Source organism: Ursus maritimus, unplaced genomic scaffold (genome assembly GCF_017311325.1).
Source record: "Ursus maritimus isolate PB19 unplaced genomic scaffold, ASM1731132v1 scaffold_21, whole genome shotgun sequence".
In the NCBI taxonomy this organism is placed as follows: Eukaryota; Metazoa; Chordata; class Mammalia; order Carnivora; family Ursidae; genus Ursus; species Ursus maritimus.
Genome location: NW_024424564.1, coordinates 9,513,218 through 9,530,213, shown reverse-complemented (window position 1 = coordinate 9,530,213; position 16,996 = coordinate 9,513,218). Strand labels below are relative to the sequence as shown.

Genomic DNA, 16,996 nt, shown 5'->3' with positions numbered 1-16,996 from the left:
CACTCCCCTGCTGTGTTCCCTCTCTCACTGGCTGTCTCTCTGTCACATAAATAAATAAAATCTTTAAAAAAAAAAAAAAACTTAAGTTCATCAAACTGGGAGAAAATATTTATAAAATGTATGTATCAAAGGGCCTATCTAGAATATATGAAGAACTCCTACAATTTGATAATAAAAAGACCACCTCAATTTCAAAAATTGGGAAAAGTCAGGAAAAAAAAGTCCAACAAACACACAGAACAGCACTGGACATTATTAATCATCAAGGACATGTAAATTAAAACTACTCCTATACACTTACTGGAATGGCTAAAATTAAAGAGTCACAAAACCAAGTGTTGGTGAGAATGAGGAGACAACAGTACTTTATGTAAAGTGAAACAATGTGGCAGTTTCTTAAAAATCTAAATGGAGAACAATTTCATTCTTAGATATTTACTCATAAAAATGATCCATATCCTAAAAAGAACTCATACAAGAATATTCATTTTATCTCTATTCACAATAGCCAAACTCTAGAAAGAAACCAAATGTATAAAGAGACTAGTATCGATGGCTACTAATCAGTCATAAAAAGTCAATATTAATACACCCAACAAGAATCTCACAGATGTGATGAGTATGACAGCTCGACACAAAAGAGCACATATTATACAACTCCATTTATATGAAGTTCTAAAACAGGCAAAACTAATTTAAAGTAAACAAAACAACGGTGACCTTAAGTAGGGATGTTGTATGTGAGGCAGGATACAATTTTCTTTTTCAAATGGTTATCCAGTCCTTTAAAAAAAAAAAAAAAGGTCCAACTTTCTATCCTGTCCTATTTTACTCCATTTGTCCATTAATGCCTCACTGCTGCACTGCTTTGATACAGAAGCATAATAGTCTCTTTTTCTATCTAGTAGGGCTAAGCAACAACTCCAACTTCAGCAACTGTTACACTTCGTCAAAGTTTTCTTGGCTATCTTGACCGAACACCTGCCCCCTCTCCCTCCCACCAAAATATACTTTAAAATTAACTTGTCTAGCTTGTGAAATAATTTTTACAATTAAGTTAGCATTAAATTAGCTTGGAGAGAAGCAACAACTTTGTTGAGTTACCCTATCCAAGGACACGCAATGTCTTTCCATTTGTTCCAAGGACATTTTTGTTAGGGATCAAGAATATTTTAAAGTTTTCCTTAAGTTTTGAAAAAGATAACATTGTAACCTTACCCTACCATACAATACCCTCACTCAAGGTCACCACCGTAACATTTCTTGTTACATTTAATTCCTAGGCACTTTGTCTTTCTGTTGCTGTAATCAATGGACGTTTTGTGAAAACTACAGATTTTTGTTCATTACTTTCACATCCTCCTGTTACTTCACTGAATTCTTACTGTCCATATTAAATTTTTTTCTTGAATGACTTGATTATTCTCACGTACCTTTTCCAATTCTTACACATCTACTTTTATTCCCCTCTGTCCTATCGCGGCTACCTTCAAAAAGAATGTAGTGGAGACAGAAACCCATCTTTGCCTTGTTCCTGACATTAGTGTAAAGGTATCTGGTAATTTACTGGTTTTTGGGTTGAGATGTGTGTATATGTATGTACTTCTAATGTTAAAAAAGGTCTTAACAATTCCCTGTTATTAAATGTTTCCCTTCAAACAGGTAGTGAATTCTCCCTAGTGAGATAAAGCATCCCTGACCTGTTCTTCACTCCAGTGACATATTAAGTATGATGATGGTGGTCTTTGGAAGGTGTTTCACTCCTCTTAATTACACTACGTAGCCTAAATAAGTGTTGTGTTTTGGTGGTGGTGTTTTGTTTTGTTTTGTTTTTTAAATCAAGCATCAATGTTGAATCTTACCAGTGCCTGGAGAACTGCTTTTTCTCCCTCTTACCTACCAACATAATGAAATGTTTTAACAAAAGCACATAATATTGAACCACCCTCATATTCTTGGGATCACTTGGTCACGGTATGTCACACTTACTGTCTTGTTGGATTATATTTTGAACATTTGAATGGTCTGTAGTCTTCTTTTTTCAGTGTTATCTTCTGTCAGGATGTGTTATCAGTAATTGGTTTAAATAAAAGACTGGGAAGTTTTCATACTTTATGTTCTGGAACAGTACTAGAACTCTCAGAACTGGAATTATCTGTTCTTTGTGGTTTCAAAGACATGTGTGAAAGATTTCTGGGCCTGAGTTTCTTTTGGGTGATGAGTTCTTTGACAAATTCCCCTATTTCTTAATAATGCTAGTTAGTAATTTATCTATTGTGATTTTCCCTCCTCCAAGAATCAGTTCTTGGGTTTTAGCTCCTGTTATATTACTTTCATTTATACCTTAATTCCTTTTTTTCTTGAATATATGCCATTTCTTCCTCTAACCTGTTAAGTTTTAAGAATAAAAGGTCGTCAAAAGATCAAAAGCTCTGGTTCCTAAGGAGTAAAGATTCCTATGCAAGTGAGTAAGATCTATGTACCTCTCAACTCTCAATCCTGGACAAAGACTACTTTTTATTACCACTTTTAAAAGCTGGTAAATGTTCATCACATATTTTGAATATTTAATTTTATTAAGCACAGGCAAAAAAAATTTTAAAAGATGAAAAATAACTAAAGTAAAATTATACTCATTGCATCATTCTGCAACTTACCTTTTTAAGACCCATTTTATTTTAAACTTGCAAATGCTCCAAGTTACAGAAAATTATACTGCATGTCTAGAAACTCTATGCTGACCAATGATTTCTCACATTTTTGCCTGTTTTTACGGCAGGTAGGTAAAAGCTAAGCCTAAAACAAACTTAAAACCCTTATAATAAAATGCAATATTGGGCACCTGGGTAGCTCAGTGGATAAGCGTCTGCCTTCCGCTCAGGTCATGATCCCATGATATATCTAGTCAAAACTCTGTGCTCAGCAGGGAGTCTGCTCCCCCTTCTCTCTGCCCTACCCCCTCTCCCGCTTGTGCATGAGCATGTGCACACTCTCTCTCTCAAATAAAATATTAAAAAAAAAAAGGTTTTTTTAAATGCAATAAAGGAGTCATAATGAGACGATGCTTTATTTAAATTGATGCCTAATTATCATGGGACATACAAAATGACATAAAATTCCACAGTTTGTTATATGAAACTAAAGGTTATACTTTCTAATAACTTACTATGTAAATTGTTCAGGTTTTCTAGTATTTGACACATATAAATGAAACAATTTGTTAATAGAATTTACTGAGAACTCAAATTCTGTACCCTATTACTAAAAATAGTCAAACTGTCAATATCGTGCCTCATAAGATGCTCCTACCGCACTGTACATACCAAAGACAACTGGAATTCCCACAATTTTTAGAAAAAATTCTTTGTAACTGCTGTTATCATCAGTTTTAATTTGTGTTAACTATGGTTTTAAATGCTGCTGTTCTTTATAAAGTCTTATTATTTTTTACTTCCCTTGATCATTGGTTCTTAAATTTTCATACAGACATGAACAGAGGCAGGTAGCCTTTAAAACCCGCTAAAAATCAGGTCAAACAAGTGAGAGAATCACTCTTTCTGGAGTTTCCATTACGTACTTCATACGAATCAAAATACCGTAAAATGTTATATCTAGTCAATATATGTATGGGGTGCCTGGGTGGCACAGATGGTTAAGCGTCTGCCTTTGGCCCAGGTCATGGGGATGGAGTCCTGCATCGGGCTCCCTGCTCAGCAGGAAGCTTGCTTCTCCCTCTCCCTCTACTGTTCCCCCTGCTTGTGCTCTCTCCCTCCCTCTGTCAAATAAATGAATAAAATCTTTAAAAAAAAAAAAAAAAAAGAAAAGAAACTTTCTAGTGTATCATATGTACCACGTACAAACATTAAACATTCCTCGCTCACCTACAAATTCTAAAGAAAACTCCAGAAAGGCATAGTACAAGACTAAGATAATTTACCAACTATTACACTGAGTCTTTTAATGGGGCTGATAGGGGTGGGAAGCAAGTAAAAAACACTTACCATTTGACAGCTAAATTCTGTACCTCTCCATTTTTATCTTCCAGTAACTTCAAAATCATTTTCACTACTTTCCTTTCACTATCATCATCCAACTTGATGGAATCTTTCTGCAGTTCTGTCATCAAATCATTTGTAGCCATAAACCTATCAAAAAATTAAATTTGTTGATAATTTAAATTTTTAAGCATAAGGATCTTGTCTTTCAAATCTAATGCTATCATCCTTATCTAAGTCCTAACAAACTCTTTTAAATAAGGTACCATCACTTTAAATTATCTTCCCCAGGTCAGTCCTGTTTTAAGTTACTGATAGGATCTACTGTGAGAGCTCTTTCACTCTAATTAACTGATATCATTGCTTTTAGGAGGAGAAAAATGCCTCTTTACTTTTTCTTTGCATGTGATTTGAATTTTATCTAGGAAGCCTTTAACAACAAACATTAAGAACACCTTCCTATATAATACTCTGTGTTGGGACTGAGGGACAAGGGTCACATATTAAAAAATTACTGGGAAATTTCCAAAATACAAATTCTCACCTCCACCCTAACTCCCATCACAAGGTTATCAGGTGTATTTTCAAAATGATGAAGAGGCAATGATTCTAGAACATTGTTCCATCTGACATCCAGCCCCCTCCCCTTAAGAACTACCGCCAAAGACAAGTTTAATACTGAATAGCCTAAAGAAAAACCCAGAGTGATCAACTGTCTCATTTCAGCTTTAAACGAAAGAGTTGGAGACAAAAATAAGGTAAACAGACTCAGATTTTTTCTCATATACCTCCCAGACGATTCATTGTTTCAAAAGTAATTTCTCAAGAGTAATAGATAATCACACTGAAATAAAGCCCCCCTAACCTGTTTGAAAGCCAAATGAATTTTTCTCCTAATTCTGGCTCTTCTCTACCTGTTGAAATAATCCAACTGCAGTAACAACTACTTAAATGCCTTTTTTTTTGGTATCTGAACTAGATCAAGTTTGAGTAAAGTGTACTACTTATATTACATACAGAAATGTCAAAATCTGTTTAAATCAATTAAAAAACACTAACTATTGGAGCTGAAATGATAAATAGCTATGCAGACAGTCTGGCAATACAGGCGATAAACTATGTGATAAGGATTGGCAAAACAACTTATTAACTTAGGAATTCATTATTTGTTATTTAAGGAGTTAATATGTTCATTTAATGCTAACTTGACAAAGTTTTAAACTACAATGCAAGCACAAGTCTTACCAAGGTTTATGAAACAGCTTATAAAGTCTGTGTTCAAATTGGGATTATACAAGGTAAAGCAAACATGTACTTTTTTTAAATCAACACAGTTGTAATTGATAGCCTTCCTCATTTTATATGATGACAAATGAAATTAAAACCACACAATATTCTATAAAACAAAAATTTGAATAATGGCGCACTACTGCAGGAATTCTATTACACAAAGCATTAAAATATCTTAGCCATTTTACTTCCATAAAATCATGAAATAAAACCACAGTAGTTAGGACTTCTAAAGACCCTTGAAATGCTCACCATCTGGTTGAAGAGAACATGGCCACTAATTTCAGTAAAAAAGCAAATAATCCCAATGCAAAAAGTTGTTTTATGGTTCTGAAGGGAGTCTACTGGTGTACAGATTCTTTCCTTTATTTACCACTTATTTATTCATTGCCTATTATGCTACAAAGGCTGGACTATGAGCAAAGGATAGATAAAAAGTAAATAAACCTTAGCTCCTGACCTCAGAGAAGTCTACCGATATTCAAAAATCTATGATTAATGCAAAACCACAAGATATCACCTCACACCAGTCAGATTGGCTAGTATAAAAAATACAAGAAATAACAAGCCCTGGCAAGAAAAGGAAACCCTCGTTCCCTGTTGGTAGGATGCAAAATGGTGCTGCCACTATGGAAAATGGTATGGAGGTTCCTCAAAAAATTAAAAATAGAAATACCATATGATCCAGTAATTCCACTGCTGGGTATCTGCCAAAAACAAAAAAACACTCACTCAAAAGGATATATGCACCCCTATGTTCACTGCACCAGTATTTACGATAGCCAAGATATGGAAGCAACCTAATGTCCTCTGATAGGTAAATGGATTAAAGAACAATGGAATATTTTATGGAATAGCCACAAAAAACGAAATCTTGCCATTCTCAACAACATGCATGGACCTAAAGGGGATTAAGAGGCACAAACTTCCAGTTATAAAATAAATGGCAGGGATGAAAAGTAAAGTACAGGGAATATAGTCAATAATATTTTAATAATTTTGTATGGTGACTATACTAAGCACGGTGAGGACTGTGTAATGTACAGAATTAAATCACTTGTACACTTAAAACTAATATAACATTGTATGTCAACTATACTTCAATAAGTTTTTAATTTTAAAAAATAGCACTAATGGTTAAACATTTTTTTAAATTGAAATGAGCCCCAATAAAATTAACATACATTTTTAAAAATCAGAAAAAATGTATTGCGATAGTATGAAGTTATACTAAGAGTTACTTTTTAATGGTGACCCCCAACCAGAAAGTTCTAAGAATTTCTCCTTCTGTTAATTTGATATAAAAATTTGCATTATAAATCATCCTATAAGAAAGTGTTTAATCAGCTAAAAAGCTGTCCATGGCAGATTCAAAAGACAATCTGTAAAATGTCTCGTAAGCCTGTAATGTTCTACATGGTGCTAAGACCTGAGATGATAAAACAGACTTAGTCCCTTCCTCCTAAACTTTTCATCTAATATGGCAGACAGACAGGTAAATGGACAAATCCCAATCTTATAGATTCAAAAATACTTAAGGACATTTGACACTGATCACACCAAACAACTGACAATTAGTTTGGATCTCGAAGGATTAACAGGGGTGTGCACATGGGGAAAGCTGGTTTTCAATTTTCAATTTTTTATTTATTTATTTATTTATTTATTTATTTATTTATTTAACACAGATAGAGACAGCCAGCGAGAGAGGGAACACAAGCAGGGGGAGTGGGAGAGGAAGAAGCAGGCTCACAGCAGAGGAGCCTGATGCGGGGCTCGATCCCATAACGCTGGGATCATGCCCTGAGCCGAAGGCAGACGTTTAACCGCTGTGCCACCCAGGCGCCCCATCAATTTTCAATTTTTATTTTTGTTTTTGTTGGGGTAGGGGTGGTGGCAGCAGCAACAATGCTGAGGGACATAACACTTTTCAGTGAAGGGCTAAGAAGCAGTTAAGTGTGGCTGGGACATAGGCAGGTAGAAAGAAACCTAACAGGAAGAAGATGGAAATGTAGGCTGACATCGAGATAGGAAAGATCTGACACACTCACTACGTAGTGAGAAACTATCATGTATGTATTAGGTACTATGCTGACCCTGTACAAATAAGAGATGGCAAAAGCAAATACAGTTCCTGCTGTCTTGGAGCCTACAATACAATCAAAGAGAGACAGATTGGTCTTAAAAACTACATATATGGGTTAATTATGTATGTACTTACGAAGAGAGATAAATGCTGGGAAGGAAAGGAATATAGCACAAAGAACTCAATGGTATAATAAAGTAACCTGATGTAGACTGCATTGGGAGTTGTGCATAGGAAAGACTGAACTCTGAAGCACCGGCAGGAATTATTTTTGCAGGCGAAGCAAGAAGCAAGGGCCAAGAGACTGAAGAGATTTGGGGGTCTTATTAGGATTTTAGTCTTTATTCTAAGAGCAATGGGAAGCTACTGAAAGGCACCTGGGTCAGAGATTGGCAGTATACCAAAATGATCAAATGTGCATTTCACAAACATTACTCCAGCTACACTATGGTCAGAGTGTAGAGAGAACCAATCTTCATTTAGCCAAACTGAACGGAGAAAGTTAGGAGAGTTACTGTAGCAGTCTGAGAAATGATGATAGCTACAATTAGGTTATGACAATGGAGGAAGAAAAATGGACATACAATCAATTCTGTTAGCAGAGTAAATGCCTTGTTTCAGCTCATATACTGTAAAAAGTATCCTCTTTTCTATTTAGTGCCACATCTTTTGCATGTTTGTGCTTTTTGTTGGTAATTTTGCTGTTTAAAAGGACCCTCAAGCATAGTGTAGCGCTGTCTAGTATTCCTAAGTACAAGAAAGCTGTGTCTTCCACGAAAAAAAAAATACACGTATTAGATAAGCTTTTCTCAGGCATGAAGTGATAGTGCTGTTGGCCATGAGCACAATGTGAACGAATCAACAACATATATTACATAAGGTTGTCTTTAAACAGAAATAAACATAAAACAAGGTTATGAACTAATCAACTATGAAAATGCTGTGACGAGAGGCTCACAGGAACCTACCACCGTCTTTCCTCTAGAAGTAATGGCTCAGTATCACTAATTCAATGTTCATGGTAACTTGATAGTACACCCTACTGAGAATAATGAGAACCAACTATTTGAGATTTTAAAAGTTAAAGTAAGTCTTTGAAATGGATTAGATAAGGGGATGGTAAGGGATAAGTTAGGAAATGGACAAAGTAGGAGGAAAACGACAGGACTTGGGTGTTAACAGTCAGGTACGCGTCCCTTCCCGACTCTTAACTGTTATTTAGCAGCCACTGTCCTATCAGCTGGTTCAACCACGCACCCAACTATCGGAGAAAGGATTAATAAACCTGGCTCAACTACAGGCTACACTGAATGGCCATTCCTCTGATCCTAATCAACAAAATCTCAGCAATAGTGAAGACTTAAACATCATAAATCAATGATGCCCCACAGCCCAACTTCATCTGCCCTTGGTCAAAAGGGAGGACTAAGACGGGGCGGGGGGGGGGGGTTTGGACAGAACAGAACAAAAGAGCCCTACAGTCCAGGAACTGATCTGAGGCTCATATCTATATATCTGAATGTTATTCCAAACTGATCTGATGCTTACAATGAAGGCATATTGTTTTCCTAGACATAAACAACCTCACAGAACATCCATTTCAGGCAAGTTCACTTAACACAAAATACCAAACACGTCTTCTCTAACTCATTATGTGACTGCTACTTCTTCACCAATTACAGCTTTTCCTCTGCTTTAGTCTTGCCCTCCTTGTATTAAGATGTCAAACAATGGAACTGCCCCCACTTTACAACAATCCACTGTGAAACTCCACTTCCTTAGACCCTTCCCAAAATTACCCAAATGAATAGGTTCTAACACCCTTTAATTGAGACTTCCCATAGTGTGTGTTCTCTCTCCCTCACTATAATGGTAATAAACTCAACCTGTGTCAAGGATGCCTATTTAAGAGAATTTCAAAAAGGAAAAAATGATAAACAGTGCTTATGTATCAAATAGATGAGCAAAGAAAATATCCACTGAATTATTACATAAAGCTTGTTAGAAACTTGGGGAAGAGTAATTTCAGTGATCTTAGGTGGGCAACAGCTAAGAAGTTCAGAGTTTATCTTGTAGTCAATGGGAATTAATGGGGGAAGGCAATGATCAGCTGTGATATTTAGAAAGAAAATTCTAATGGAAGAGTTACCAAACGACTGGATTAAAAAGAGGCCTGAGACAGGAAAACTAATTTTGAGAAATAATCATCAGGGAATTAAATGAGAAAGAAAAAAGTAGAAGGGTGACATCAAGGTTTTCCAAATGGGACATTTGGGACATGATAATGCAATGGGACAAAATAAAAATAAAAAAGGCTTAAGGTGGGAGACACTGAAGTTAAAATGTTAACTTTCAAGCTTCTATGGCAGTCCCAGGTGGATATAACCTACAGGCAGTACCATCTCATGTATTCGATAAATATTTTGGGAGTACCATCATTAGGAACTGTGCCAGGTTCTGCAAACACAGTTATGAACAAGATAATCAAAGGATAGAACTTACAAACCTGGCTTATTCTACTGGACTGAAAGTTCCTTGAGGGGAGAACTTACTCATCTTTAGTAAATCCAATGTAGAGATGTGCAGAAACAATGGTAGAAATAGATACCTTGTATTGCACAATGAGCAGTTTCACAACCCTTCAGCACAATTTTACCTTTGTTACTAACAGAAATCTAAGTGATATGGGCCAACTGCACTATCCAGTGAGCTATTTATCTTTCAAAGAACTCATACACACACCACCACTATCTCATTTTTTTCTCATTTATTCCCTTGGAGTATGAATTTAGGATGGTCTTTTATTGTTCATGTAAATAAAACTAAATTTTAGTCCTTTCTTCTTCCCAGTTTCCTCAAGGAGGTCTTTCTATTTTTCAGTGGTGAGCTTTAATCATTGCTGATAATCAGTGTTAGCAGTACACCTTTATCAAGAAAAATCACATAAATGAAATCCAGTAACTTACTGCCATCAACCGGCAAAGTACTTAAAAAGTGCCCAGAAATCACCTTCCTAAGCGCTACAAATCTATTTTCTCTAATTAAACTTTTCTTCAAGCACAAGTAGTACAGAGAACTTCACTAGTATTTATTGTTACATTATTATAAATGCCCATACAGTATTTTCAGCTATGTTATAGGATCTCTAAGGTCCCTTCCAGCTCCGGAAGTGCAGAATTCCATACCAGGCCTGAGATTTTTATTAGCATTTTAAAGTTTCCAAGAAAAAAATACCTGCTAATATCCAAAACAGATACGTACATACATAGATACAAACATACATAAATTTGGTAACATAAACCATTATCAAGCTAGGAAATTCTGCAATGCAGTAAATTATAAGATTGTATCAAATAGCATTTTAAAAAATAAACTGGAAGATTTTTACAACTGTTTCTGGAAGAGATTTCCCAAAATCCTTACACGCTTTTCTCTTGACTCTATAATTAAAATCCAACTAAAACTAGCACCTGAGAACCACAAGGCCAAAACAGTGGAGGATTCAGTTCAGTAAAACAAGGTCCCTACCCTCAAGCAGTTCCCTAAACAATACCCCCAGCTCCAGTCAAGATTATCTACTTGTATAGTGAGCTTTCACACTTGCACTCATTTTCTCTACCTACAATTTCAAGACCTAGCTCAGGTGACTCCACAAACAGGAATCTCCTTGCTTTCATCTTCTCTGCCACTGAAGGCTGACGACTACATATTGCCCTGGGTTCTTTATCTTTTTATAAAAGTGCCTTAACCATTCAACAAGCATGTAAATATTACTGAGGGCAAGCACTAGATCTTAAACATTTTGTAGTCCCTCTCAGGGAATTACTAAAAGTGTCTTCTAGCACAAAATATTCCATAAGCCTCAGGGGGAACTCAAACTGAAGTTCTCAGTCTTAATGTCCCCTTAGTCAAAACCCTGGAGAAGTAACATAACATGGTAGTTAACAGTTCATGATCTGGGGGTTGGGGTTGGGGGTGGTCTGGAAATCCCAGATCTAATGGCTAACTCACCTTGGGCAAGTACTTAATTAACATCACCACACCTCAGTTTCCTGGACTGGAATAGAGATTGTTAGTATCCACTTTACTAGAGTTATAAGGATAAACAGGACCAAGTATATAAAGTTGACAGTAAGCATTAATGTTAACTACTATGTAGATAAAGATAGAACAGTAGTAAATTTTTTTCAGCTCTTTATTCCTTGGACTACTTTAACTCAGTTGGTGGTGAAGCATATGAAAATAAAAGCAAAACTTCAGTTACCTCAACCCACTGAATTGTCAATATTAATATTCATAAATAGAGCACTCACATGGTTCATGCACATTAAAGTTTTCATTGTTATTTACAGAATGACCTACCTACTAGTAGTAAACCTTAAAATACCTCCTTCAAAGAGTACAGTACCCCAACCAATAAATAGAACCCATGATTTAAATCCTACAAAATGATTCTTTAAAAATGCTGACATCTGAAAAAATGGAAGCTTATACCCATTTCTTTACTTTCTTTATACGAACGGACTACGTAGTTATCCAGAGACCTAAAATTTCAGGCCTATAAGGGACCTTTTGTAATCATCCACGTACAAGTCTCTCAAAGTAAAAATTTAATCCCAAATTAAATAGCCTGCCCAAGATCTCATAGAGAGTTCACAAGAAAAATCCTACTAGATTAGAACACATGACTAGAGCCCAGTGACCAGTAAGTCATATTCTCTTTGGATTCTACCATGAGAGGAATAATTTTTTTTCCTTTTAGATATATTATTGTTTTCGTCTCCCCTTCTCACAAGCAGAGTGGTTTGCACGAGATATTCTGCAATATTAACTGTCTTCAAGATCTTTGTTATTTGTTAGTAGGTATTTCAAAACACGTAGCGACAAACTGCGATATTTACACCAAAATAAACAAATTTCAAATGAGAAAGTAGAGGAATAATTTTAAAATAGAACACATATATTCAAATAAATGCCTATACTGGAATTATACAGAAAAATGTTCAAAATACTTGACCTCAAATGCTCACTATTTTAATCTCTTAAATTATCTGTAATTTAATATACACGATACTTCAGTTCCAAAAAGTTGTCCGTTAACTGGATGGCTTCAGCATATTACAAGACTTTAATACATAGTTAATAAAAATATCTTAAAAATGCCAAATAGCTGGAAGTCACTGTTTCTACACTTACCTTCTTCACCAACTATTGGAAATATATCAATATTACACTTTTAGAAGAACAATCCTCCAAGCAATGTTTTGATTTACTCTGGCTGAAACTCATAGATAATTTTTATCAAGTTCAACACTGACTACAGCTTAACATCAAAGCATTATTTTTTTCATACAGTTCATTTAAAAAAGAAAGCACAAAATGACGTATATATTATCCCTACAAGAAATTTAGGTAGCTTGAGTCAAAATCACACATGCAGTATTAACACGACTTGATTTGTTTATTCTAAGCATACTACCCATACACAAGTCTACCTAGTTGAACAAAATATTATAGTATTACACCAAAGTGCTATCTTTAGTACGAAATTGAATACAATCAGAATGATATTTAGTATTTAGTACTTTTACAGAATGAGCCAAATTGACAGGAATGGGAAGGGTGGGAAAAATCACACCACAAGCTCTACACAGCTGAAAATTTACATATATATGTATATATTCAACTCAAATGTGCATTTAAATTTCAGTGTCTTGCACTGGGAGCAAGCAAAGCTCCAAAGGGAAGTAAACAGCACTCTAATCCTTAAAACACACACACACACACACACACACACACACACCTTTTATTTCCTCCAATAAATCTTGATATTGATCTACACCAATCTAAAATACCAAAATAACCAAAACAAACATGTCTCTTCCAAAAAGTCACAACACTAAAATCTTTGGTATTAGCAAACTGAATTTTACAAGTTTCAAATGCAATACTCAGCACCTCCCTAGGTAGCAAAACTTTAAAAAAAAAAAAATCATTTCTGGCTTTGAAGTCACAGAACCAAAACTGTATTTCACTGACCATTTGAATACACCGGCACATCAATTTAATTAGGAACATGATCACTACATTTTTCATGCTTCTCCTTTCACAAACAGGAAAATCTCTTCCTGGTAGATGAGGTCTGAACATGTTTTCAGGTGTTAATACTGTTCATTCATAACATACATAAAACAAAACGAAAATAGGCCTCACCCTCAATTTTAATAGAAAATATCTGTTCTTTCTTTTAAAATGCTCACAAAATACAACTACCAAGCCTTAGAGAACAAAGTATCAAAGAAATAAAGATTTTTTTAGATTGGGAGCTTATTTATTTTGTGATGGAATAGGAGATGGGAAAGAAGAAATGTAACCACCACTGTAGTACCAAAAAAAAAAAAAAAAAAGAGGCGGGAGGTGGGTGGACCAAGATAATCCGTGAAAATATAACAATTCTTCAATATGAATGTTACCAAGGTTTGGAACGGTCAGTACAAGTCTCCGGGAACAGAACTGCTGTAATAAAGCTTCATATTCACCACCCTCATTTTTGAAAACTTCCATTAGTACGATCCATTTGCTTGCTTTACTTTTTAGTTTAAGGTTCAGGAATTCACCTTTCTGGCAGTAATTTTGGATATAAGGAAATGAGAACGAAACCTCGAATTTTTGCTTAGTTTTCACCTGACAAGGAAAAATGACAGAGATGCTGGCGGGAAAACCCTGCGAGTCAAGTTTCCTCATCCTGGCTCCCTCCCCACCCCACCCCCTTCTTCCCACCTTCACGAAAGGAATTGTCCAAAGAAAAAGTTTATAACCCAATCCGTGGAAAGCTCAAATAAAGCAAATCATTCAAGCTGAATGCACCTGGGCCCACTCCCGTCGGCGGGTAAAGAGGCGGCAGCTGGGGCCGGAGTGGGCAGCAGCCTGAGCCCGAGCAAGCAGGGCGGCCTAGCGCTTGAGGCGGGCTGGCCGGTAGGCCCGGCCTCCTGGTCTCCAAGCCTAGAGCAACTCCCTTCCCCACAACGGTGGATGAGTTTGCCCCTTTCACACTACCTGGGACGCGAAAATCACGTCTCGGGATTGGGGGTGGGGAGCAGGGAATGCAGTGGAGGCGTCTGGGGACGCAGAAGGGGCCTCGGACCCGCCGCGGGCAACGGCCTAGAGGAAAGAATGGGGGGAGGGGGTAGAAGGTGGGAGAAAAAGGAGCCTGCGGGATCAGGGAACGGAGTGGTGGGCCGGAGAGCTCGGGAAAGCACACAAACCAACTAAGGCCAAAGGGGTGGGGCAAGGCCTGTTTGAGGGCCAGGGCCGCGGATGGGGAACCGTAAGGTGGGTTTACGGTCGGATTTCGGCCTCACCTGAAGTCCTTGTCGCTAGATGTCATTTTTTCCAGCAAATTGGAAATATGGTACGAGGCGCTCGCCATGTTGACGGCCTCGATCCCGCCCGCTGGCGTTGCTGGTGCTGCTGCCCGCTGCCGCCGCCGCTGTTGCTGGGGCTCCTCCTCTCGTTCGCGGCGGCTCCCGCTTCCAGGGTCGCAGCGCGACGCCGACGCCGACGCCGACTAGGGAGGCGCCTCGATGGGCTGCCCCCTCCTCGGAGAGGCGTGGGCCTGTACTGGAGGAAGCAGAGGCTACGGGGTCTGCCTAACGACGGCGCTGCTCGCTGGAAAAAGAGCTCATGGGCAGCGAGGAGTACAGCAGGGCCTCTCCGGTGAGCCAGACACCTCCACTCGGGTCGGTCTCGCTCCCACTCTCTTCGCACTCGCTCCCTAGGGCAAGGGGCCAAAACCCGCCTCCTTCGCTCCGGGGGCGGGGGCGGTAAACGCGGGACGCCACGGAAAGCCGAGGTCAGGGTTCACGGAGGTCTCCCCACGCACGCGATAGAGACGCTAGTTAAAAGGCAATCCTGTTGGCTGAGGCCTCCGTCAGTCTTCGCGTGAACCGCCTTTCAGGAGGCATGACAACGACCAAAAGGGGCTGTCCTCGCGAGACTTGAAAGCGACGGTTAAAGGATGGGGGGAGTGAGGGGGACAAGCGTGCTGTAATCTGAGAATAACTTGCTTTTTTTCCGTATGACAGTAAAGGAAAGGTTTACGATTTTTAAGGAGTATAAGGCCAGGGAGTAGTGCTAGCTAAGGGGTAGCGTGGGGACCAACATAAGAATTATTAGTAGAAGCTTTCATTCGAATCGGACGCGTGGCCTACTTTGCCTTCACTGTGAAATAATGTTGCCACGTGAAAACCACAAATCCCACAATTCACTCGGCGTGGTACACTGGGTCAGCATGTGATTGGCTGAAGGAACTTGTAGCTTCCTCATTGGCTCCCGTGCGAAGAGTGAATGCTGGGATTTGTAGTCTAGAGGAGTCAGCTGTGGTGGATAAAACCTTTAGCTCCCCGCGCGATTGGTTTTTGCCGCGTATTCGGATTTCCTCTTACAGCTCCTTTTGCTGCTGTGGGATGTCCGCAGAGCTAGGCTGCGGCGGTTTGGGCAGGCGCAATGCGGATCAGTTAGTGTTCTTGGCAGAGATGTAGTAGAGACTTCCTAACGCCAATCCTGGAGAGTGATGGTAGCCTCATCCTCAAGGCAGCCGAGTCTCCGCTAGGCACACTCGCTCCGTGCATTAAAGAGCTCGCTAAAGCAAGGAAGGCTAAATGATGATTGTATTTGGACCTTCTCGTTTTATTCAGAGCAGCTAAAGGACTACCTCCTGTAGTCAGCTCTCGTGGATTTGTTAATCTTGCAGCTGTATTTGATCGTTCCCAGAGACATACACAACAGTGGGAAATCAGATACCAAATCATTTGATTTAGTGCCCACGTTTTTATCTGTTTAATTGGAATTGGAGCTAGCTCACAGGCCTTTCTAAAAGAAAGAGAAAGCCCAGTCAAGAGACAAGGAAAATTCTGTCTCAATCTGTAACTGCGCCTGTTAAACAAACAAAACACCTAAATAGCTCCTTTCTTCCAAATACTAAATCTTGACATTTCTCTGCTGTTCTCTCCTATAGCTCCCAAATGTTACTGAGTATCTTCTAAAAGTCAGGCACTGTTATAATCAATAACAGTTAAAACAGATGAAATGTGATCTGGCCTCATGATTCATACCTAAACCCCCCCCCCATTACCCTTGTTTGCCCCCATGTATCCTTTTACTTTAATATTGTTTCTCCCCGGTAGTACCATACGCCTTCACTCATTTTACCTGAGTCAGCCATCTTTAGGTTCCCAAAGCGCTTCATCCACAATTAACTCCCTTCTGCTCTGAACAACCTTTCTACAATATTTAATATAAACTATGTGCATGCATGTCACACACAAACAAGCTGGTCATTTATCTTGTGTGGACCCCAAGGCTTAAAGTCTCAGTCATCTGGTGATAACCCCCCCGGTTTTTTTAGCCAGTCAGATGCCAAGTCGTGTTTTTTCCATTTGTGTGTAAATTCTTTCATTTATCAGTTTTCAACTGAACTATAATATTTGTAGTCAGACAGCTTGAATATAAATCCTGTTTACTGCCACTTATTAGCTGTCTTAGGCAATTCACTTCAAGGTCTTTGAGCCTTGGTTTCTTTATGGATAACACTACGATCATCAGAGCACAGTATTACCCTTCTGGC

At 38.2% G+C, this 16,996-nt stretch overlaps 1 protein-coding gene across 1 annotated transcript in view; it reads right to left on the bottom strand.

Annotated features, from left to right (window-relative positions):
* CAND1 (cullin associated and neddylation dissociated 1) overlaps nucleotides 1–16,505 on the bottom strand; it is a 43,108-nt gene extending 26,603 nt beyond the window's left edge. Inside the window, exons 1-2 of the mRNA XM_008684258.2 lie at nucleotides 14,733–16,505; nucleotides 4,002–4,145 (exon numbers count right to left, since the gene is read on the bottom strand). Of these exons, the coding sequence (XP_008682480.1) occupies nucleotides 4,002–4,145; nucleotides 14,733–14,800 (212 nt within the window). The 5' untranslated portion in view covers nucleotides 14,801–16,505. The remainder of the gene's footprint in view (nucleotides 1–4,001; nucleotides 4,146–14,732) is intronic.
* Nucleotides 16,506–16,996: the final 491 nt, after the last annotated feature.